At 32.9% G+C, this 24,559-nt stretch overlaps 2 protein-coding genes across 2 annotated transcripts; both read right to left on the bottom strand.

Annotated features, from left to right (window-relative positions):
* Positions 1–818: 818 nt before the first annotated feature.
* Positions 819–4,009, bottom strand: LOC107624263 (uncharacterized). Its single transcript, XM_021113432.2, has 5 exons — positions 3,785–4,009; positions 3,655–3,700; positions 2,947–3,558; positions 1,989–2,345; positions 819–1,414 (listed from the first exon to the last, which is right to left on the bottom strand). Exons 2-5 carry the CDS (start codon positions 3,673–3,675, stop codon positions 1,340–1,342), a joined length of 1,065 nt encoding a protein of 354 aa, XP_020969091.1. The 5' UTR covers positions 3,676–3,700; positions 3,785–4,009; the 3' UTR covers positions 819–1,339.
* A 14,982-nt stretch (positions 4,010–18,991) lies between these two features.
* Positions 18,992–20,096, bottom strand: LOC148579068 (uncharacterized). Its single transcript, XM_088488380.1, has 2 exons — positions 19,146–20,096; positions 18,992–19,030 (listed from the first exon to the last, which is right to left on the bottom strand). The coding sequence occupies exons 1-2, from the start codon at positions 20,094–20,096 to the stop codon at positions 18,992–18,994; spliced, it is 990 nt and encodes a 329-aa protein (XP_088344506.1).
* Positions 20,097–24,559: the final 4,463 nt, after the last annotated feature.

Below are 24,559 nucleotides of genomic sequence, written 5' to 3' on the forward strand. Positions count from 1 at the left end.
ATTTAAACCGGCTCTGTAAGCTTTTCTGCATTTTGTGTATCCATCTTGTTCTTTTTATATTCTATTGTCCCCGTTATGTCATTGTTACGTGACATTAAGTGCCAATTCCTCTTCCTTTGATACATTTTAATGTACATTATTATAGCTTCCAAGCTAACAACTTTGTGCTAATCTCCCCTAATGATTATTAATTAGTTTCGTTGGTACTATCCTTCTAATTATTATGAGCTTATATGTCATATTCCTTCATTCTCTTACTTTGCACGGTATAGTTCCTTACGAAGGAACTTAGCCAATCCAAAAAATAATTAGTAGTTTAAACGGATAGCCACAAAATCCATTCATTTCAGTAGTAGATTATTGACAAGGATTAAGTGGCTACTTACAAGTTATATTAGTACAAAGATAATAAATAAAAATATTATATAATAATTTAGCCAAACATATTAAATTAGAATTTAATTTTGATACATTTAATTTTCAGTGTAAAATCGTTTTATACTACAACTAATCACATAACATCGTATTAGAAAAAATAACTAAATTTTACATTGATCGCGTGAATAGGCATCCAAAAAATAAAAATATTTGGTAACCAAAGAAAATTAACCAAAACAGTTATAACTTGCCTTATTTAACAATTAACATTCATTAATTGTTGCGACAATTAATAAATGTTAAATAAAGTAAATTCTGATTGTTTCTTTTGTCTCCTTAACATTACTATCCAAAAAAAATAATTGTAATTGTATTGTATAAAGCGTTTTATACTCTGAGTCGGTGTATGAAAATTAAACCCATTAAATTATTTAACAATATATTAAAAAGTGCAAATATTCCATTATATAGTATCGTGAATTGTAAAGCAAAGTCTTACAATAGAAGCAAACTCATATTCACTCAAGGGAACATGATAACAAGTTACTCAACAAAGGCCTGCTTGTCAAAAACATAGGTAAAGTTGAATTGAAACCTTGCAACCTCCTTTGAGGAAAGGAAAAAAAAAAGGCTAACTAACACTTAATTAACAAGCTCAACGTTCACTATTAAATTGGAACAGGTGGGTGATGATGATGATGATAATAACATGGTCAAAGTGTTGACCATGCAAAAAAGAAAAGTAGCTATGGCTAGCTACTGAAAAACCCTCCTGCAAAATGAATGAACTTGAGAGCAAACATACATTTATGTGTGGCTTTTGATGATTATGATGGGAGACATCACAGGCCTTGTAAAAAACACAACTATAACTTATGAAGAACATGATCGACTTCTATGTATATAAAAAGAGCCTATATGATGAACTGAATGATAATGTGAAACGAACTACTTAGCTTCTTCACATGAAAGTTGAAAACGCTAAACGTAGATTCTTAACAAGTTCCTTCACTGTCATGGAAAATTCCATGTCCATCTGCAAATTCAACAAACAAATTCCCTTATTATTACGATGGACTTAGTTCCTATGCAACTGCTAGTTAGTTCTACATAGACATCTGTATTGTTATCAGACCAAAAAGAACTAGTAATAATGCGTAGTGTTAAAGTTGGTACAACAGGTTTAGAAAAGAAAAGAAGAATAATTAAAAAAAGTATCATATTCTTATTTTTTTCATCTGTAATTACAAAATTTTTACTAATATATAGATCAAGAATACGCTCTTTATAAAATAATATTCTAATAAATTACATTAATTTTTTTCTAATTCTCTTTGATATTTTTCTGTCCCTAATTATGATATTCTATTACATAGCAATATGAGCTATATTCAAATCATACGTGCAACTTAGCTTAACTGAATAATAATAATAATTTTCATTTTACTCTGGTTGGAATTGGGGCAATATATAATGAATGTAGAAATTAAATTATATGAATGTAGGTATGTATACCAGAACTAAAAATATTTGATAATAAAAAAATAAAAAATAATCAGTTAAAAAATATTAAATAAAATAAATTCTGACTATTTTTTTTATTTCGCTACCTGAGCAATGATGGTTATATCAAGGGCAAAAGTCCCAAATGTTAAGACGCTGCTATTGATGACTTTGAGATGGAGTTTCTCAATTTCAATGATTGTATTTTCTATAACACCCTTTTTCTTCTCGCAGTGAACTCTTACTAGCACATTTCTTTCGCAAAATCTTGCTTCAATTTCGGGTAGCGGCTCAGTCTCTGAAGAGCAAGAGTCTTCATCATCATTACATAACTGAGATTTCTTCACCATTACCACTGATTCCACGGTCTTCTTCTTTTTCTGTTCCTCCTCAAGAGCACTCACTTTCTCTTGCATTTGTTTCAAGTACTTTATAGCATCTCCCAGAACAGAAGCTTTATCCATCTGTGTCATTCTTGTCATTATTAGTCTTAACTTCAAAATATGAGTTCCTTTGAAATATATAGCATGTGAAATGACTCACACAAGCGACACAAATTAGAATATGGTTTGAGATTCAAAAGATATCATACACCCTAAAGCACGTTAGTCTGCATGAATTGAGAAGAATCAATAAACATTTTTAGACGACGAAGACGAAAACAACAACAAAGTCTTATTTCATAAGATGGGTCGACTACATAAATTAAACGACTATCATATATTTATGACATGGACTAAGTCTCTGGAAAAAGAGGAGAGTTGTGTTAATCCCTTGACGTTAAAATTTTGTCGAATCTTTATGACATGGACTAAACATGATATTGTGCTAAACATTTTAAGACACAAGTAGGAAAAATTAGATGTACATGACCATGAGCTTCAAGTCATATTTTCCAATCATTAAGATTAGGAAATACCAAAGAATGATGTCAGAATCTTTTGTTATATTTCCTTAAAAGGGTTGAGAAGAAAGAAGAAACAAGATAGAGAGTTGTGATTTGTGAAAGGCAAAATTAAAACAGTAAACTCTGATCTTCATGAACAAGGGCATAGTTAATGGTACCTTTTTGAGGCCAGGAACAAGGGCAGATAAAGCAATGAAGCGCTGGCTGAGCTTCTCTCTGCGCTTCCTCTCAGCAATGATGTGATCATGAGGTTGATGAGAAGAAAGCTTAGGACGTTGCCCAAAGTTCTTAGCCTCATGGCATGATGATTCTTTGAATAGATAGTTTTCATGATTATGATGATTATTATTATTATTCCCCAACAAGGTTGTTCCTTGAGTATCTATGTTGTTAGGACTACTACTATTCATAATCTCAACCTTAGGCTTCATTACTAACCCCAATTGATGATGATGATGATTTGTGTTGTCAACAAAGGAGAGAATATTATTTGAGCAAGAACCAACAAAGTGTGACTCTGGTGTCTTGTTAATGTGACTACTCCAATTACTAGTGTTGTTACTTCTAAGCTGTTTTGCTGGTCTTTCAATTATAGTAGCAGTAGGTGAAGTAGTAGTTTCCATCATGGAAATCTTGGAGTTCATCAAGTTTGAGTTACAGAATAATGGATTATTCTTTTGCAAGCTATCTCCAAAAACAGCTAAGGTAGTAGCACAAGTATCAATAGAGCTTAAGTGCCAGAGAAAGCTATTAGGATCCTCCATTATACCCTGCATATACATAATATACAATAATGCAAAAAAAAAAATTATAATTGATTTTGATCACATACATGTGCTAAGCTATAGATATGAATATGTTATTACCAATTCAGATGAAATCTCCATAAGATAATTAACTCTTCCTAATATCCTGCAAAATGAAACCATCCAGAATTAAAAGCTGATGAAGTTTGGTACATAAAATTCTTAAAAGAATCATATTATAGAAGCTTACTCATCAAGAGATATATGATATCTTTAATTTCAACTTTGCTGAACACTCCAAAAGCTGCAGATTATAGCCTTGGATTTATATACAAAAATCTTTGCTTGCTATTATTCCTATATGGAACTCACTGTTATGAAAACTTGTGAGAGTTACACTGTGATGCTCACGGGTTTCTGATATGTGAATTTTGGTTAGAACAGAACACAACAATAGAAGAACATTTTATAATTTAGAGCTACCTTTCATGCTGACATATTAATACCTTCATGGCTCCACCACCTCTTTGTTGTTTTGTGGACTTTTTGTGTTGATCTTCACCAACTAGCATTGAAATTTTCATCAAAGGGTTTGCAAAATCATATATAGACAGGACCACTAATCTTGTAGCATTATTAGTATTATTATTATTATATTTATTATGTGTATGTATGTGGTCCCTTGCCACGTCTCATATCAATTTTATTCGTTTGCCAAATGCCTAACTACCATTTTTACTATTTTCCTCATTTATTTTCAAAGGTTACTTTAATTTCCAAGATCCTTCATCTTCTTCTTCATCATCATCAATAATATTCTTATTCTCTTTGGTCAAAGATTATTGAAGATCATAACCAATAAGCAAAAACAACTAGAGCTTAATTAGTGGAACCACATGTGATATTGTGAGTTGATACTTGCCATCATTTGCCACTTGCCATTTGGTAGGTGGTCAATTTTCAAATATGAAACCAAAATTAAAAGTTGGGAATTAAGGTCTTACAAAAATGAGTAGAGTTTTAATTTCTTGTTTCCCTTCTTTTTTTTGTCGAATAAATGACCATTTGTACTCATAAAAGATGAAAACGCTGACATAGGTATCACACTAAATCGAAACTAAACTTGTACCCGTGCAAGATGTTTTCTGTGTGACAAAAGTACCCCGTCTTTAGAAGGTTAGAGTGTCACGTAAAGTATTTTTGTCACACAAAAGACATTTTATGTGAATACAAGTTTAATTTCGATTTAATGTGGCTACATATGTCAGTGTTTTCATCTTTTTATGGATACAAATGATCATTTATTTTATTTTTTTTGTCACAAAAAAATGAAGAATACAAGAGTTTTGATTGACTTTGACAAATTTTTAGCCAATTCCTAAAGTGCAGAGGGGAGGATTTAATTTTGTTCAATGTGTGTAGCCCACAGAACCGGCATATTAAATAGTCCTCACAAATAATTAAGTAGATATTCAGAGTTTCATAGTTGATAAATTTTGTCGTTTATTAAGAAAGTGGGAACAGAAGTTAACCAATTTTTATATTAGGCAAAAAAAATAATAGTGGTGTAATGATCAAAGGTTAATTATAAATAATGATAGTAAAATAAATCAACTTTTAAATCATTCTTCCCTTACTTTTTGTCCAACACTAGATTGATTAAGTGGTAGGTTATATTATAAATATTTATTCGGTCTTTAAAAAGTTTTAAATCAGATGTTTTACTTTTTAACAAACTTTTATTCTCTAAAATTTTAAAATTATTCATGTTGAACAAATTAATCTTTCTATTATTTTAAAGAAGACTAATTTATTTTATAATTATATTTTTTGAACCAAATTATCTCTTTAAAAAATTGTTAGAAACTTAATACCTATATTAAAATTTTGACTAAAAATGACCAAAAATTAGTCTCTCAAAAGTAATTTTTAAAAACCTTATAATAATAATAATAATAATAATTTGTCAGAACCAAACTGTAAGATTTGAAATTTATTACTTTTTTTAAGTAAAAAAGCTCAACACAACAAGTTGGAGCAAAAGAAAAGAAACAAAAACTCATGACGCTAAAAATAACAATTTCTGACCATTTTTGACATTGTCATCAACAACCACAGGGTTCACCACTAATTTACTCATTAACTTGTAAAGGATCTATTAATAATATCTACCACACTTGAACCTTGATTTTTGAAGATTTTATCATTTTTTTTCTAGCTAAATTGTCGAGATGATCGCAAAAAAACCAACCAACCACCGCTTCCGTTCCATCTTTTTCATTGATATATTTGTTCAACTTTTATAGTGTTGCTTGATTTGAAATTTATTAAAAACTAATTTAATATTTATTCTAATTTTAAATTCGGTTTTAAAAACAAAAAATTTATGCTAAAAGATTCGCTCATAATTTTTCAAATTATTTGTTACTAAACAATAACAAAAGATTTTAAAAAAATAAAAAATAAATCTCCTATTGAGAGAGTTGAAACTTGAAAGTCGAAATAAACCTACGGATCCAATAAACTGGGAGCCAGAGTGGCAAAACCTGATCCAGATAGAAGTGGGAATGGAATTAGTTGATTCCAGTTTTGGATATGCTGCCTAAAAAGGACTATTACGAAACATAAATTATAGATTTTCGCTGTTATGTGCTGGAACTGGAACAGTAGCATTCTAGAAATCTTGCAAATTTGCAATACGTGGACTTTGAAATAAGATAAGTCTCTTTCATGCGGTGCCTCCCACCCCTTGAAAATGAAAACAAAATTTGAAAATTATACCTTGTTAATACAAACGTTACATAAAAAAAGGTCATAGATTTGAAGTCTAAAGTAAATTTTTGTTTTCTTGCTTACAAGTCTAAAGTGATTTTTATAATTTTTTCTTTTTTAAAGCTTGGTGCAAGTAATGATAGCAAAGAAAAGGGTCTTGTTCACATGAATCATTTGTTTCATATCTAGTTCTAATTCGAATTTCGCTTAGAAAGCAACTGAGCATATGACTCACGTATTTTAAAAAAGAGTCACTTAAATAAAGATGTTTAAAAAAAATTTTAAAAATATTTTTTAATAATTAAAATTTAATACATATAATTATTAAAATTATTTTAGTCAAAATTAGATCAGATAAATTGATCTGGCTAAAAAATAATAATTTATATCTTAAATCAATCTAAATTAATATTTTTATAAAAAATAACTATAATATTCTTATTATTATTATTTTATATATATATTTTTTTAGAATCTTAAATCTTAATTCTTCTCTTTTCTTTGTGTTATAATAGGGTTATTTAAGGTTCTCAAAATAATATATATATATATATATATATAATAAGAGTATTTTAGTCATTTTTTATATAAAAAAAATATTAATTTAGATCGGTCAAATGTTTGGTTTATCAATTTTTCGGCAAAAGTCAATTTATCTGATCTAATTTTGACAAAAATAATATGATTTAATTGATTACATGTATTAAATTTTAATTACTAGAAAATACCTTAAAAAAAATATTTTAAGTGTCTTTATCTGAGTAGCTCTTATCTAAAAAATAATGTTTACTTTCGTAAATATATTTTTATATCAAATAATAACTGAAAACTATTAAATAATAATTTAGTTAAACATATTAAATTATTTTTTATTTTTTATTTGTTATTTTTACAAGAAGACAATTTTATACGAGTAATCACCATCTAAATAAATAATGCTACCATCTATGTGATTAATCTCAAACATCAATATTGAAGCTGATATATGATCAAAGATTTGGTCGAAAATCCAGTCTCATATATTCCTCTGAACTTGCTAGGCAGCGTAGTTTTCAGCAGAACTGCAAAAGCTATATACATGTTTATTACATGGCTACCATAGCAGCTTCTTGGTTACATAGTTATAATTAGGGTTGGAAGTGAGTCAAGTCAGCTCATGAACTAGTTTGAATTCGACTTATTAATAGTTTGATAAGCTAAACCCATGAGTTGGTGAGCTAAACTTGAGTTTGGATTTGAGCTCATAAATTAAATAAATCAAACTTGAACTTGGATAAACTCAGTTCATTAGTTCGTAAACTGACTCGATTATATATTAAAAGTATAGATTAAATGCGTATAGGATAATATATATATATATATATATATATATAATTTTACATATATATTAATGTTCTTAATTGTTTAAAATTTTATAGTCATCATTTTTTATATATAATTTTAATGTAGGACATAAATAAAAAATTTATAATTGATAGATAGATAATATATTAAATTTATTTTTTTAATATTTTTAATATATATAAGTTATAATTTATTGATATAGAATTATAGATTATGTTCCTATTATTTGAGTTAGCTCGTGAGCTCGAGCCAGCTCATGAGATTTCGTTGAACCGAGTTTGAGCTTACAAAATAGGATCAATTGTTAATGAGTCGAGTTGTGAACCAAGCTTAATTTTCGTGAATCGAACTTGAATTTGGTCTAATTTGACTCACTTCCAACCGTAGTTGTAACAACTTAATTTATGTAAAAAATAAGTACACACAACTTGATACCTAAGATCTGTAGTCTATATATTTAAATTTGTTTTTGTTAACGAATAGAGTTATAAAAGTCACAAGTCACAACACAGCATAATTATGCTATTTAAATAGATGAGGTACACTTCACTTATTAAGAACACAGAAGATGTGTACTTGTAAAAGAAATTATCCGTGTGTGTTTCAAGTGTAAAGTTAAATAGAATTAACTGCATACTTTATTTCAAAATCAAGATGATTTTTTTATAAGTAATGAACTATTAATTTTGAAATAAATAACGATAAAAAGATTAATGATTATGTAGTTACATACTTATGATATTTAAAAAGAATATTTTTATTGAAGTTATTATATTGATTGATTTCAACTTAGTTATAATAGCCAGATCAATTATAATAATATTATAAAAAGTTTGATTATGTTAAGGTAGGGAATTATTTTATTAACAAAAATATATAAAATAATATTTATTATTAATATACACAAATGATGAGTAATTTGGAAAATCCAATAAAAGTTTTCAAATTGAACGAGTTGATATCTCTTGATAAAAAGAATATTGACCTAGTCAAAGAGGGTAAGACAAGTTAGATATGGTGGATCCAATAATTATGGAAAAAATTGACAATGTAACTAATGCCACCGAATCAAATCTCGGTGCATATTCAGCCACCACCAACGTAACAGAATCCATATAACTAAACTAATCAGTGACCAATGCGTGTGGTGAATTGGTGATCCAATCTAATTGTAAGCTGTAACAACAAACAAGGTAGAATAATATATATTACATCTACATGCACTCTAATTTCCTTGCACTTGCTGGTTTCATTTATCCCAAGTGCACCATTATTAAATTCAGAAGACATTGGTTGTACTCCTAAGTCCTAATGATTCATGATTGATACCCCACCAACCATGTAAATGAATGCAGTATAATAAGGGGTTTCTTAAGAGTTCAAATAATATACCTACCTAAGTGAATGAATATTCTATCTGCTACTCATTATAGTTGTAATAATTTTTGTCAACGAGAACTTAAGCTTTGTTTGTTTATAAATATAGAATACTAAAATAAAAATATAAAAATATTATATTTAAAGATATTAAATTAGTATATTTTATTTTTATTTTAACAAAAAAAAACACAAAAATATTAATAAAAAATATAATTTAATTTTTTATTATTTTATTAAATTTTAATAATTATATTTTTTATTATTATATATTTTTTTAAACTTTTTGAATAAAAAATAATAAATTAAATTTTTTATTATTTATTTTAATTTATTACTAAATAAAATATAAAAATATTAATATTTGTGTTTCTGTTCTTGTGTTTTATTTATAATATTTTATTTTGTCTTATTCTCAAAATTAAACACAAATTATAGAATAGTATATACATAGGGAAGTATATACTGCAAATTGAAGTACCAATAAACATTCTACATTTCTACCTAGTATTTATAACTCTTATCAGGTAAAGATGAGAAAGATCTTAGTTTTCTTATTGCTGAAGCAGTATTCAGTATACAATAACTAAGGCTGCGTATTGAGAATAGGATAAAACAAGATACTGAAAATAAGATATAAAAAATAGAAATATAAAATTTTGTATTTTTATATTCTGTTTTGTGATTAACTAAAAAAAATTATAAAAATTTAATTTATTCTTATTTTTTTTATTTAAAAAATTTGAGACAAAAAATATAATTATAAAAAATTAACAAGAATAATAAAAAAAATAAAAAATAAGTTGTGTCATTTGTTAGTGTCTCTGTGTCTTTCCTGTCAATATGGACACAAAATACACTAATTAAATATCTATGAACATATTGTCTTTGTCCATGTTTCTTCTGTTAAATACAATTTTGTGTCTCTATATCTCTATTTCAATGTTCTACTGTTTCTATAAACAAATGCAGCCTAAGTGACACAAATATATATTCTGATGCTCAAATTACTAAGAGACACGTGAGAGTAATGGTATAATTTAGAAACTTTTTTTTCTTTGGTAATGATATAATTAGAATTATAATTAGTATTTTTATCTGTAATAACATTACGGGAATATAAATTTTTTAAAATTATGGTCCATTTTGTTCTAACAGTATAGATTATACATGGTACGAAAGATTTATAAAATCATGCTACTTTTATAAAAAAAAGTCATAAGTTGGCAAAAGTCTTTGACTAAGAAGATTAAGGTATCTGTAGATAAAAAATCAAATAATAAGATTTTTAGTTATTATTTTTATATGAAAAAGTCTAATTTTTTATTAATAATTAATTTTGACATTCGTTATCTAAAATTTAAAATAATTTAACATGCATACTTTTACATTTAATTAGGTGTTAAGTCTGTTGCACAAATAGAAATAATTAATTTTTATACTTGATATTTAAAAATAATATTTTTTCTCTCTATGTATATAAAAATATAATTAGATATTAGCATAAAAAAATTATACTGATAGTTATTAAATTAACTCATCTATAATTTTTTTTAAAACAATTGAATCTTGATTTTAACTTTTAATTATAACATTAGTATTCTCTCCAAATTATATCTAATAAATATTTGAAAGAAAATAAATGAAAATATATATTAGAAAGATAAGTGGTGAAAATTTAAAACTAAATAAAAAATTAAAAAAATATGTATATAATAATAATAATATTTTTTATATGAATTATATTTTTGTTAATTTTATTTTTTGTAGAACAGAAAAATAGAAAAAATAGAGAATGAGAGAAAAGAGAGGGAAAAATAAAGATGAAGAATGAGACTGAGAGTGAGAGTTTGTTAATTTTAGAAGAAAAAATTTTATTTTAATTGTAAAAAAATATTGGATGACATATTTTGATTTGTCAAATTCTTAATATAAAATATAAATTATATATAGAGAGTAGAAATGGTAGAGAGAAATAGAAAAATGGAGAGAAGTAGATCAGAGAATTTAGGAAAGGAGTTTATTAATTTTGAAAAAAATATTTTCTCTCAATTTTAATAAGAGAGTGTCATGTGACACATTTGATTATTAAATTAGATAGTAATAAATGATACATAGTATATGTATATTTCAATTTCAATTTTAATATTTTAATTTTAATTTAAATACAATTAAAGAATGTCATGTTGTACATTTTGATTGGAAATTAGTAATTAGTCATTGATATTGATATTGATAATGACATATAAAATAGATAGAGTGGTTGAAGGAAAGAGAGAAATAGAAAAAAGAAGAGGGCGGATGAGAGAACTCTTTAATTTTAGAGGGAAATATTTGATTTCAATTGCAATGAGAGAGTGACATGTGACACATTTTGGTTGTAAAATTAGTAGGGAGGGGGAAAGAATTATTTAATTTTAATTACAATGAGAGAGTGACATGTGGTACATTTTGCTTGTAAAATTAATAAAGAGAACAAGTGTAATTACCCGTGCCATGCACGTGATAAGATTGAAATTATAATTTTAAATTATTTTTTAAAATTAATTTGACTTATAATAATTTGATTAATAAAAAAGTAACATGTTATGCATTGTTTGTTTCTTTTTTTTTTAATTTAGTGTTAATTGGATTAACTCTAAAATAGTTATTAATCGATTTTAATAATTTACTTTCTTCAATAAATCAGACATATATATTGAATGCGATCATAAATAATATAGTAATAGTTAAATCCACTAACAAATATATTGGCTATTATCACACTATAAAACAAATTAAATATAAAGACTATTAGCACTTATAAATCTATAAAATCGCATTGTTTTTGATTCGTGCAAGGGTTTACTTATAAAATAAACTTAAAATATGAGCAAAAAATATTTATAAAATGGACCTAACATCACTTGAAAGAATCATTGAAAATAATCAACTTACCTTATCATTCATGAAAACTATTTCTATGTAAGTTGTCTTGTTCTTGTCAAATTTGGATGAGACTTTCCATAACTTTATAATTCTTGCTTTTATTTTTTAAACTTTTTCATTACATAATCTACCATAGGTAACACTGTTGATAGAATCGTAGTTAGTAGCTCTTAGGTATGAAAAATAATAAACAGAAGAAGATCTATATCTGAAATACGAATTTTCTAGATGATAAATAATTGTAATAATTCACTATTAATCTTTATATATATTATATATATACACATACTAATTATACACGGTAATAATTAGCAAATATTTTTAATGGAGATATACTTGCTACAATTAGGTAAAATTTATGACATTATATTTTATTAACCTTTATGATTAATTCAATAGAGATGCTTACTCAATATATATATTATCTACATTAATTATATGCCAATATTTTTAAGAAAGAACCAAAAGAGGAGATATATAAATATATATAATATTATTGCTATATAAAAAACATACATAAATTGCTACATTTTTTTATTATATTATATAATTTAAAATTATAGTATCATGTTATTATTAATTCTAGATACTTGCTATAATTATATTAAATTTAATTATACCTCTAAATAAATAAAATAGATAACATTCAATATTATTTTTTTTTTACATTCAATATTTACTGTAAATATAAAAAGTAAAATAATTAATAAAAAAATATGAGCAGAAAATAAAACATATTAATTAAAATTCAATTTGTTATCTAATTAATCTTGTGTCCATACAATATAACTTTACGAAAATGCTATGAATCACAACCTTTTTCATTCTACAAAAAAAATACTATATGTAATCTTTAGTAGTACAAAAATAATTATAAGAATTAATTATTGATATTGATATTAATCACAATTGATTATTGATACCCTAATTTTTTAAAAATATATTTTACCTTTTTAAAATATAATGCATGTACCGTGTAGACCTTATTATTATTATTATTTACTAATTGATACTATCTCCTAATAAAATTATTGCACTTGAATGAGAATTAAAACTATATCAATTAATATAATCAAAATGATTAAAAGTATCGATAATTTAATATAATTATAATGAAGATATTTTCTTAAATTAATATAATCATGCATTATTCATGAGTTAATTGTGTTTGCTATCAAGTATAATTATAATTTTAAGTTATTTTATTAATAATAAGATAACTCAGACATGCATGGGATAATAACATTGCACATCATATTATTTATTTATTTATTAAATTATTATAATTTAAATTAATTTTAATAGATTAATTTAAAATTTTAATTTTAATTTTATCACGTACCATGTACGTGTTATTAAAATTCTGTTAGTAAAATATTATAACCTGTGCATGACATGGGTTATTATTAAAACAAGTTATTTTATTATTAATTTTAATAGATTATTATAATAATTTTTTATTTATGTATACGTATATATTAATTTTGTTAAATAATTCTTTTTCTCTATATATATATATATATGTATATTACTGTAATTTTTCTTAATATATATACATATACATAAATAATTATATACATATACATAAATAAAAAATATATGAATTATATTTTGTTAAACTCCATGTTACCGGTTATTAAAAATTCTTTCTCTCTCTCTATATATATATATATGTATATTACTGTAATTTTTCTTAATATATATACATATACATAAATAATTATATACATATACATAAATAAAAAATATATGAATTATATTTTATTAAACTCCATGTTACCGGTTATTAAAAATATTTAAATCACATATATTAATTATTTTTTGTTATAATTATTTTATTTTATATATATGATTATTTTTTATTCTAATATAGTGTTAATTGGATTAACTCTAAAATAGTTATTAATCGGTTTTAATAATTTATTTTTTTTCAATAAATCAGACATATATACTGAATGCGATCATAAATAATATAATAATAGTTAAATCCACCAATAAATATATTAGTTATTATCACACTATAAAACAAATTAAATATAAAGGTTAGTAGCACTTATAAATCTATAAAATCGTACTGTTTTGTTCGCGTGCAAGGGTTTACTTATCAAATAAACTTAAAATATGAATAAAAAATATTTATAAATTAGACATAGCATCATTTAAAAGAATAATGGAAAATAATCAACTTACCTTATCATCCATGAGAACCATTTCTATGTAAGTCATCTTGTTCTTGTCAAATTTGGATGAGACTTTGCATAACCTTATATATTAATTTTGTTAAATATATATATATTACGATAGTTTTTCTTAATATATATATACATATATATAAATAATTCTATACATATACATAAATAAAAAATATATGAATTATATTTTATTAAATTATATGTTACCAGTTATTAAAAATATTAAAATATATGAACAAAAAATATTTATAAAATGGACCTAACATCACTTGAAAGAATCATGAAAAATAATCAACTTACCTTACTGTTACGGTGGGTAACCGGAGATTAATGGGCTGGACGGTGTTGGTTGGCCCAGACGTACGAAGGAGGAGGCTTTCAGGTGGGTCTGCAACTCAGTGCACTCCGTCCGACCTGTACGCGTGAAAGAATGGGGGGTGGTACCTGCAAAGACACTCCGATGCCTAAGTCAGCAAGGGTGTTAGCAGATCTAGAGAGTATTGGAACTTAAAGATACCTGAAAGGTGTTAGTGTATTTATAGTGGTGATCTAATAACTACCGTTGGAGTAGTGCCACTTTTCTAGGGTGTTAACCGTCCCTTTATCTTAGGGAAGTTAAGATATGGCTCGTGGAAGTGGTTAGAGAGATTCTAGGGGCAGTTACTCATTCAAATGAGTGCTTATCTGCCAGCTAACCCTCGTTCCCGACTTCCTTAGAGCAAGTCGAGACGAGTACCGACTTTGTAGTGGCTGATCTGGTGAAAGGTGAGGTCAACCCTTTGGGTTGGGCCTTTTTACTTGGACCATGAGCCTTAATCGTTGGACCAGGATATGAACAGTGCCCCTACTCGAGCCCAATTTCTCTTTAGGATTTGAGTTCGAGTATACTACTCGGGGTTGTGACCGACGTGATGTTTCGAAACCGACGTGACTTTTGTGACCTTTTGGTTCTGACAGTTACGTCTAATCAAGCGTCGTGTCCGTTAGGGATGTGCGTAGGGATTGATGGTCTTGGTAACGGTGCATTTTTATTAATGACTGCTCCGTTTTTACCATTGTGTCCCTAACGTACTTATAAATACTTTCCCTCTCTTTCATTGTTTCGTTTCTGCGATTTTTCAAATTTCCCCTTCATTCGTTCGTGCTGCATTTTTGCATTTTCGAAGGCTTTCGTTTTCTCCAACCCTCATTTTCGGATAAAGGTTAGTTCTTTTTGTAACATGCTTTTTTATTTGCGTGCCTTCATTTTGTAGATAGGTTGGTTTGTAGACTTCAGTTCCATACTTCCTCCTTTAGAGACCGTGTTTTTTATTTTCCCTTTTCTTTTTCCCTTGTAGGTTTTTGCTACCTTTTTAAGAAAAAGAAATGGCTTCCGTAGATATCCTTTCTCAATGGGTTGATGTCACGGTCCTAGGGGAGGAACCCTCGGTCGATACTGAGTTTATCACCAACCTTCGCACTCACCACAGAATTTGTACTTCTGAGGATGACGAGCCGAAGTACGAATTGGTAGTCCCGGGTCCTGAAGACCGGGTTTACTTTGGGAGAGTCAATGAGGCGGCCCCTCATTTTTTCTTTATGTATGAGTGCATGATCACCCGTTTGGGTGTTTTCCTTCTTTTTTCAAACTTTGAGATATCTGTTTTGCATCACTGCCGAGTTGCCCCTACCCAGCTTCACCCCAATTCTTGGGGTTTTTTGAAAATTTACCAATTTATTAGCCAGGCTTTGGAGTTTCCGACTTCTTTGAAGATTTTTTTCTATCTCTTCCACATGACCAAACCCTTCAGTGGGCTAAACAATAAGCAACAATGGGTGTCTTTCCAAGCCATACAGGGTCAGAGAGTTTTTACCCTTTTTGATGAATCCTTCCATGACTTTAAAAATTATTTTTTCAAAGTTTAAGCCGTAGAGGGTCACCATCCCTTTTTTCTGAATGATAATTCTTCTCCCCGATTTCCTTTATACTGGCTGGAGGCCTCCCCCTGCGAGAAATATGGTCTGGATGACCTGGATGAGGTAGAGGCAGCCATTGTGGGGTTCCTCCGAGAAGTGTGGGGGAGGTCCCCATACTTGGAAAGTAAAAAGTTTCTCCAGGGGTCTCCGACCTTTGTCCAGGCACAGCTAGGTAGCTTTTATTTGTTTGTTAGATTTCCGATTTGTCTGACTGACTTTTCCGACTTGTCTGATCTATCTGTTATTGTCCTTTCAGAGATGGCAAAGGCAAACGCTCAGGAGTCTTACCAAAGGGTCCAGGAGGCTAAAGCAAGATCTCGTGCCAGGACTGGTGGCGCCATGGGCGGTTATCTCTCCTCCTCCTCCTCCTCGGAACGTTGGGACTCCCTCTCAGCCCATTGTAATTTCTTCTTCAACTTTCTCTCAGCCGCCCCCCTCTGCTCGACCTTCTCCTGAGCCAGAGAATAAGAAGCGCAAGACCTTAGAGTCTGGCTCTTCTGGTGAGGTGAAGGCGGATGCTCTTGCATTCGTCCGAAAGAACATCTATCCCAATGTTCGTATAAGCATGGATGATGTTTCTGTTCGGCGCCACCTTACCACTCTGGTTGAGGAGAGCCTTAAGGCGGCGGGGGTTTATGGCAAACTCTTAGATATTTTCGAGAAGGCTCCTCTCAGCTCTTTAGGGATGACCTCGAGGGTCGAAGAGCTGGAAGGAAGGCTTCTCATATATCAGGAGCATGAGGGGAAGTTGAAGGAGGAAGTCGCCAAGCTGAGGGAGGAGAGAGATAACCTCCGGGAGAGGGAGAGGAAGTTGCAAGCCCAATGCAACATGGAGGTCGGTTTGAGGAAGACAGCACAGGATAGCTATCAAAGTTTGTTTAATGATCTTGTGTCTGTGAAAAATGATCTGCTGAATTCTCGGAAGGCATACGCCGAGTTGGAGGACTCTATTGCTGATGGCGCTGAGGAGGCTTGGAGGATCTTTAAGGAGCAGGTTGGAGTCATTGCTCCTGACTTGGACCTCTCTCCTTTAGATCCTGATAAGGTTGTCATCGATGGTGCCATTGTGGATCCCCCTGTCCCCGAGATTATTTTCGAGTCAGATTTGAAGACTCGGGGGCAAAGGATTATAGAGTCTCCTCCTCGCCCTAAGGATGCCCCGAGTTCCTCCACAGTTCCTCCGACTTCCTCTTCATCTCCTATGGATGCCTCTCTTCCCGGCCCTGGTGGTGTTCCTCCTGGCTCTGGTGATGGTGATCCGTCTACTCTCCTTCCTAAAAAATAATTTTGTTGGCTATATGGGGGCCCGGCCTGTGGGTCCCCCCTTTTTTAAACTCTTTCTTTGTTTGTGTTGGTGGTGATTGAACAATTTCTTTTGGCCTTTTAAGGCCGTAAACAAAATATTTATAAGTACCCTTTTTTGGATAAGGGTTTTGAGTTTCGGAAAATACCCTTTTTTGACTAAGGGTCTAAGTTACCTTATGCGTGCATGCTTCTCTGATTTCGAACTTCCCTTTGATCTTTTCTGGAAAAATCTTTTTCTTTGGCTTTGTCTGCCTTTCTGAACCTTTTTATTTTAAGGATCTTTAGGGCAGCCTTTTAATCTTTTCTTAGGTTTTTTTCCTATCTCTTTTTGGTTATTCCTAGTACTCAATTTCGTTTTATTGAGTTTTTATGACTTAGGCTACTTTCGTGATTCATTTTTGCTTTACTCGGTTTTCCATTCCGACTTATGAGTCGGGATGTTTCTGTGTTTATCATGATCACCTTCTGTAACCTCTTTACACCGACTTGTACCTCGTCGTTTTATCCTGACGACCATCTAGGTCGGTTCATGGGATTTTCACGTTTTGTCGAGCTTAAGTCGGCGCGTTTCGTCGAAAGAAAATACAAAAAAGGAATTTGCAAGAGATATATATGAAAAAAGATCTTTTATTAATTGGGGAGGTACCTTATTGCTACTAAGGGTTTTTGACAATCTATTTCCCTTAGTCTCTACTATGATGCCTCGTTAAAAACCCTTCTCCAGAAAAAACCCTTTGGTTTTGGGAAAAAATCATGAAGTTGGGAAAAGAGTACATCAGGGAGTAGAGTTCGCTTTTAGCTATAGTACCTTTTCATATTACAAGCATGCCACGACCTTGGTAACTCGGTGCCGTCCAAGTCGGTTACTTTATAATAGCCCTTTCCTAAGACCTCATTGATTTTGTATGGTCCTTTCCAGTTTGCAGCGAGCTTTCCTTCTCCTGATTTATTGACTCCAATGTCGTTTTTGATCAAGACTAAGTCACTTGGGGTGAATGCTCTTCGAATGACTTTTTTGTTGTATCTTGTAGTCATCCTTTGTTTCAACGCTGCTTCTCTTATCTGGGCTTCTTCTCGGACCTCGGGAAGCAAGTCGAGCTCCTCTTTGTGCCCCTGTATATTTCTGATCTCGTCATGGAGAATCACTCTTGGGCTTTATTCGTTGACTTCTATTGGGATCATGGCTTCTACGCCATAGACTAGTCGGAAGGGTGTTTCTCTAGTGGCGGATTGGGGGGTTGTCCTGTAAGCCCATAGCACTTGTGGGAGCTCTTCGGCACAGGCTCCTTTTGTATCTTGTAATCTTTTCTTTAGCCCTGCCAGTATGACTTTGTTGGCTGCCTCGGCTTGCCCATTGGCTTGCGGGTGTTCTACCGAGGTGAACTGGTGTTTGATCTTCATACTGGCTACTAGGCTTCTAAAGGTAGAGTCGGTGAATTGGGTTCCATTATCTGTAGTAATAGAATGAGGTATCTCATACCTTGTGATGATATTTTTGTAGAGGAACCTCCGACTTCTTTGTGCGGTGATGGTGGCCAATGGTTCTGCCTCTATCCACTTTGTGAAATAGTCTATTCCCACAATCAGGTATCTGACTTGTCCTGGCGCTTGGGGAAAGGGTCCTAGCAAATCCATTCCCCATTTTGCAAAAGGCCATGGAGAAGTGATACTGATGAGCTCCTCCGGGGGAGCCACATGGAAATTTGCATGCATCTGGCATGGTTGGCACTTTTTCACAAATTTCGTGGCATCTTTCTGCAAGGTCGGCCAGTAGAATCCAGCTCGGATCACTTTCCTGGCTAGTGACTTTGCTCCGAGATGATTTCCGCAGATCCCACTGTGGACTTCTTCCAACACTTCGATGGTTTTTGAAGTCGGTACACATTTTAGTAATGGTGTTGATATCCCCCTTCTGTAGAGGATATTTCTCACCAAAGTGTAATGTTGTGCTTCCCTTCGGATCTTCTTAGCCTCTTTCTCCTCCTTGGGGAGGATGTCGAATTTCATGTATTCGATCAAGGGGTTCATCCAACCAAGGCTTAATCCGACTATCTCAAGGACCTCTTGTTTGTCTTCTACTTTTACCACGGAGGGTTTTTGGAGAGTTTCTTGGATCAGGCTTCTGTTATTCCCTCCTGGCTTGGTACTTGCCAACTTGGATAGGGCGTCTGCTATGCTATTTAGATCCCGAGTTATGTGTTTAACCTTGGTTTCTGCAAAGCGCCCAAGATGTTCCAGAGTTTTTTCCAAGTATCTTTTCATATTTGGGTCCTTTGCCTGATACTCTCCACTTATCTGGGAGGTTATTACTTGCGAATCGCTGTATATCATCACTTTTGTAGCACCGACTTCTTCCGCCAGCTTCAATCCAGCAATCAAGGCTTCATACTCCGCCTGATTATTTGAAGCTGAGAATTCAAATTTGAGGGAAACCTCTATTTGGGTCCCTCTTTCGTCCACCAATATTATGCCTGCACCGCTTCCTGTTTTGTTTGAGGATCCATCTACATAAAGTTCCCATGTAGTTGGTTTTTCCTCTTGGTCTCCCGCGTATTCCGCAATGAAGTCGGTGAGGCACTGGGCTTTGATCGCCGTCCGAGTTTCATACTTCAAGTTAAACTCGGAGAGTTCTATTGCCCACTGAACCATTCTCCCTGCAACATCCGTCTTTTGGAGGATTTGCTTCATGGGTTGGTTCGTGCGAACTCTTATTGTGTGAGCTTGAAAGTAAGGCCGTAGACTTTGTGAGGCTACTACTAAGGAGTAGGCAAACTTCTCTAGTTTGTGGTACCTTAGCTCAGGGCCTTGTAGAACTTTACTGATGAAATATACTGGGTGCTGTTCGACCTCGTCTTCTCTTATCAGGGCCGACGAGACGGCCTTGTCTGCTACAGATAAGTATAGGACGAGGTCTTCCCCAGCTATGGGTCGGGTCAGAATAGGAGGTTGGCTCAAGAATCTTTTGAACTCTTGGAACGCCTCCTCGCATTCCGGAGTCCATTCGAATTGACATCCCTTTCTCAATAAGGAGAATAGTGGAAGGGATTTTAGTGCTGATCCTGCCAAGAATCTGGAGAGGGCTGCAAGTCGGCCGTTCAGTTGCTGGACCTCTCTTAAACAGGTCGGGCTTTTCATCTCCAAGACAGCTCTACACTTGTCGGGATTAGCTTCAATTCCTCTTTGTGTTAGCATAAATCCTAGGAATTTTCCTGCCTCTACTGCGAAGGCACACTTTGAGGGATTTAGTCTCATCCCGTGTAACCTTATGGTGTCGAAGACTTGTGAGAGGTCTGCCAAGAGATTGACTTCTTTCTTGGTTTTTACCAGTATGTCGTCGACGTATACTTCCATTAGGCTTCCAAGGTGAGAGGCAAACACCTTATTCATCAGCCTCTGGTATGTGGCCCCTGCATTCTTTAATCCAAACGGCATGACCACGTAGCAAAAATTAGCTCTGGGCATGATGAATGATGTTTTCTCCTGATCTGGCTCATACATCGGGATTTGGTTATACCCCGAGTAGGCGTCCATGAATGACAAGTATTGATACCCCGAGCTGGAGTCTACCAGGGTGTCAATACTTGGCAGTGGGTAAGGGTCCTTGGGACAGGCCTTATTCAAGTCGGTATAGTCGACACACATTCTCCATTTACCATTTTGTTTTTTGACTAGCACTACATTGGCTAGCCATGTTGGGTACTTGACTTCTCTGATGAAGCCGGCTTCTAGGAGCGCTTGTACTTGCTCTTCTACTATTAGGGCTCGTTCTGGGCCGAGCTTGCGTCTTCTTTGTTGTACAGGTCGGGACCCCGGATAAACCGAGAGCTTATGGGACATGAGCTCGGGGTCTATTTCAGGCATGTCGGAGGCCTTCCAAGCGAAGAGATTGGAATTATCTCTTAGGAGCTTAGTCAACCCTTGTTTTAGGGTTTCCCCTAGGTTGGCCCCTATGTGGGTACTTTTTTCCTCCCCTTCGCCGACCTGTATCTCCTCGGTTTTTCCTCCCGGTTGTGGACGCAGCTCCTCTTTGGCCCTTGTGCCTCCGAGCTCTACTGTGTGAACTTCTCTACCTTTTCCTCTCAGGTTTAGGCTTTCATTGTAGCACTTCCTTGCCAATTTCTGATCTCCCCTTACCGTTGCTATCCCCGCTAAGGTCGGGAATTTCATACAAAGGTGAGGAGTGGATACCACCGTTTCGAGTCGATTAAGGGTAGCTCTGCCAATTAAAGCATTATATGCTGACCCTACATCGATGACTATGAAGTCTATGCTCAGAGTTTTTGATTTTTCCCCCTTTCCGAAGGTGGTGTGGAGGGGCAAAAATCCTAGTGGCTTTATTGGCGTGTCGCCTAGTCCATATAAGGTGTCGGGGTAGGCTCTTAATTCTTTCTCATCCAACCCTAGTTTGTCAAAAGCGGGCTTAAAAAGAATGTCCGCTGAGCTTCCTTGATCTACTAGGGTTCTGTGGAGATGAGCATTTGCTAGGATCATAGTTATTACCACTGGATCATCGTGTCCAGGGATTATTCCTTGCCCATCTTCTTTTGTGAATGAAATGGTTGGGAGGTCGGATGACTCTCCTCCGACTTGGTAGACTCTCTTGAGGTGTCTTTTGCGAGAGAATTTGGTGAGTCCTCCTCCCGCGAACCCCCCTGAGATCATATGGATATGTCTCTCCGGAGTCTGTGGTGGTGGGTCTCTTCTATCCATATCATCTCGCTTTCTCTTCCCATGACTGTCCGACCTTTCTATGAGATATCTGTCAAGCCGACCTTCCCTCGCCAGCTTTTCTATCACATTTTTGAGGTCGTAGCAGTCATTTGTGGAGTGACCATATATTTTATGGTACTCACAGTAGTCGCTGCGGCTCCCCCCTTTTTTATTTTTAATGGGTCTGGGGGGTGGCAGCCTTTCGGTGTTACAAATCTCTCTGTATACATCCACTACAGAAACTTTCAGAGGAGTATAAGAGTGATATTTTCTTGGTCTATCGAGGCCGAGTTCTTCCTTCTTCTTGGTTTCCCTCTCTCTCTCTTTTGTTGAGGGAGGGTGCCCAGGTCGCCAACTCAGGTCTCTTAACTTAGCATTTTCCTCCATGTTGATGTACTTTTCAGCTCTTCCCTGTACATCACTTAGAGAGATGGGATGTCTTTTGGATATGGACTGTGAGAAGGGACCTTTTCTGAGCCCATTGACTAACCCCATTATGACTGCCTCGGTGGGCAGGTCTTGAATCTCTAAACATACTTTGTTGAACCTTTCCATATAGGCTCGTAAGGTTTCTCCGACCTCCTGTTTTATTCCCAGGAGGCTTGGTGCATGTTTTACTTTGTCTTTCTGGATAGAGAACCTCATCAAGAATTTCCTTGAGAGGTCTTCAAAACTGGTAACCGACCTCGGGGGAAGGCTGTCGAACCACTTCATCGCTGCTTTTGACAAGGTTGTCGGAAAAGCTTTGCATCGCGTAGCATCAGAAGCATCATCCAGATACATCTGACTTTTAAAGTTGCTCAGATGATGCTTTGGATCAGTGGTTCCATCGTAGAGGTCCATATTGGGGCTTCTAAAGTTTCTCGGAACTTTTGCCCTCATTATGTCCTCGCTAAAAGGATCTTCCCCTCCTAGGGGCGATTCTTCTCTACTATCACGGGAGTTCCAACCTTTGAGGGAGGATTCTAACTTTAAGAGTTTTCCTCTAACTCTTTTCGTCGATCCATCTCCTCTCTTAGGTGCTTTTCTATCTCCCTTTGTCGCTCCGTTCCTGTTCTAGTTGTTCCAAACGACTTTGGTGGACATGAACTAATCCCATAAGCTCAGTCGCGTGGGACTGTCCGTCTTTCTCTGACTCACGGCCTTCAGAGGAATTCACCTTCGGGGTTTTGACTCCGGAGGTTCCTTCTTTGTGTTGATCGTTGGTTTCCTGATGGAGGGTTAGGTCCGCGTCATTATTTCCGGTATCCAGATTCTCTTGTTCAGAATCTGTTTCCACATGACCCTCCTCAGGGGATCTGTCCGCCATTACTGGTTGATCTCTCGGGTCCCCGGCAACGGCGCCAATGTTACGGTGGGTAACCGGAGATTAATGGGCTGGACGGTGTTGGTTGGCCCAGACGTACGAAGGAGGAGGCTTTCAGGTGGGTCTGCAACTCGGTGCACTCCGTCCGACCTGTACGTGTGAAAGAATTGGGGGGGGGGGTGGTACCTGCAAAGACACTCCGATGCCTAAGTCAGCAAGGGTGTTAGCAGATCTAGAGAGTATTGGAACTTAGAGATACCTGAAGGGTGTTAGTGTATTTATAGTGGTGATCCAATAACCACCGTTGGAGTAGTGCCACTTTTCTAGGGTGTTAACCGTCCCTTTATCTTAGGGAAGTTAAGATATGGCTCGTGGAAGTGGTTAGAGAGATTCTAGGGGCAGTTACTCATTCAAATGAGTGCTTATCTGCCAGCTAACCCTCGTTCCCGACTTCCTTAGAGCAAGTCGAGACGAGTACCGACTTTGTAGTGGCTGATCTGGTGAAAGGTGAGGTCAACCCTTTGGGTTGGGCCTTTTTACTTGGACCCTGGGCCTTAATCGTTGGGCCAAGATATGAACACTTACTATCCACAAGAATCATTTCTATGTAAGTCGTCTTGTTATTGTCAAATTTGGATAGAACTTTCCATAACCTTATATATTAATTTTGTTAAATAATGCTATATATATATATAATTAGATATTTACTCCAATGAAATAAAATAATTAATATAATTAACTAAATTAATTAATTGATATAATTAATTAATTATACTTGATTTGCTTTAACAAATTAAATAAAATAAATCAAAAAACACCTTAAGAACATGTCGCATCAGTTTAGTTATTAAGTGCAAAAATCTGATTTTTATATAATTGAATAGATAGATAATAAAGATATTTTCTTAAATTAGTATAATTGTGCATTATTCATTAAATATTAATGGTAATATTGTAATATAATTATAATAAAGATATTTTTTAAAATAAATATATTTAGAGAAATATAAATTAGTTATTAATAACCGGTGCCATTATTATATAATTATCATATTATTATTATTATTATTATTATTATTATTATTATTATTGGATAATGAATAAGAATTAGAATTATATCAATAATTTTAAAATT

This window comes from Arachis ipaensis, chromosome B10, assembly GCF_059453495.1.
Source record: "Arachis ipaensis isolate K30076 ecotype BB chromosome B10, ASM5945349v1, whole genome shotgun sequence".
Classification (NCBI taxonomy): Eukaryota; Viridiplantae; Streptophyta; class Magnoliopsida; order Fabales; family Fabaceae; genus Arachis; species Arachis ipaensis.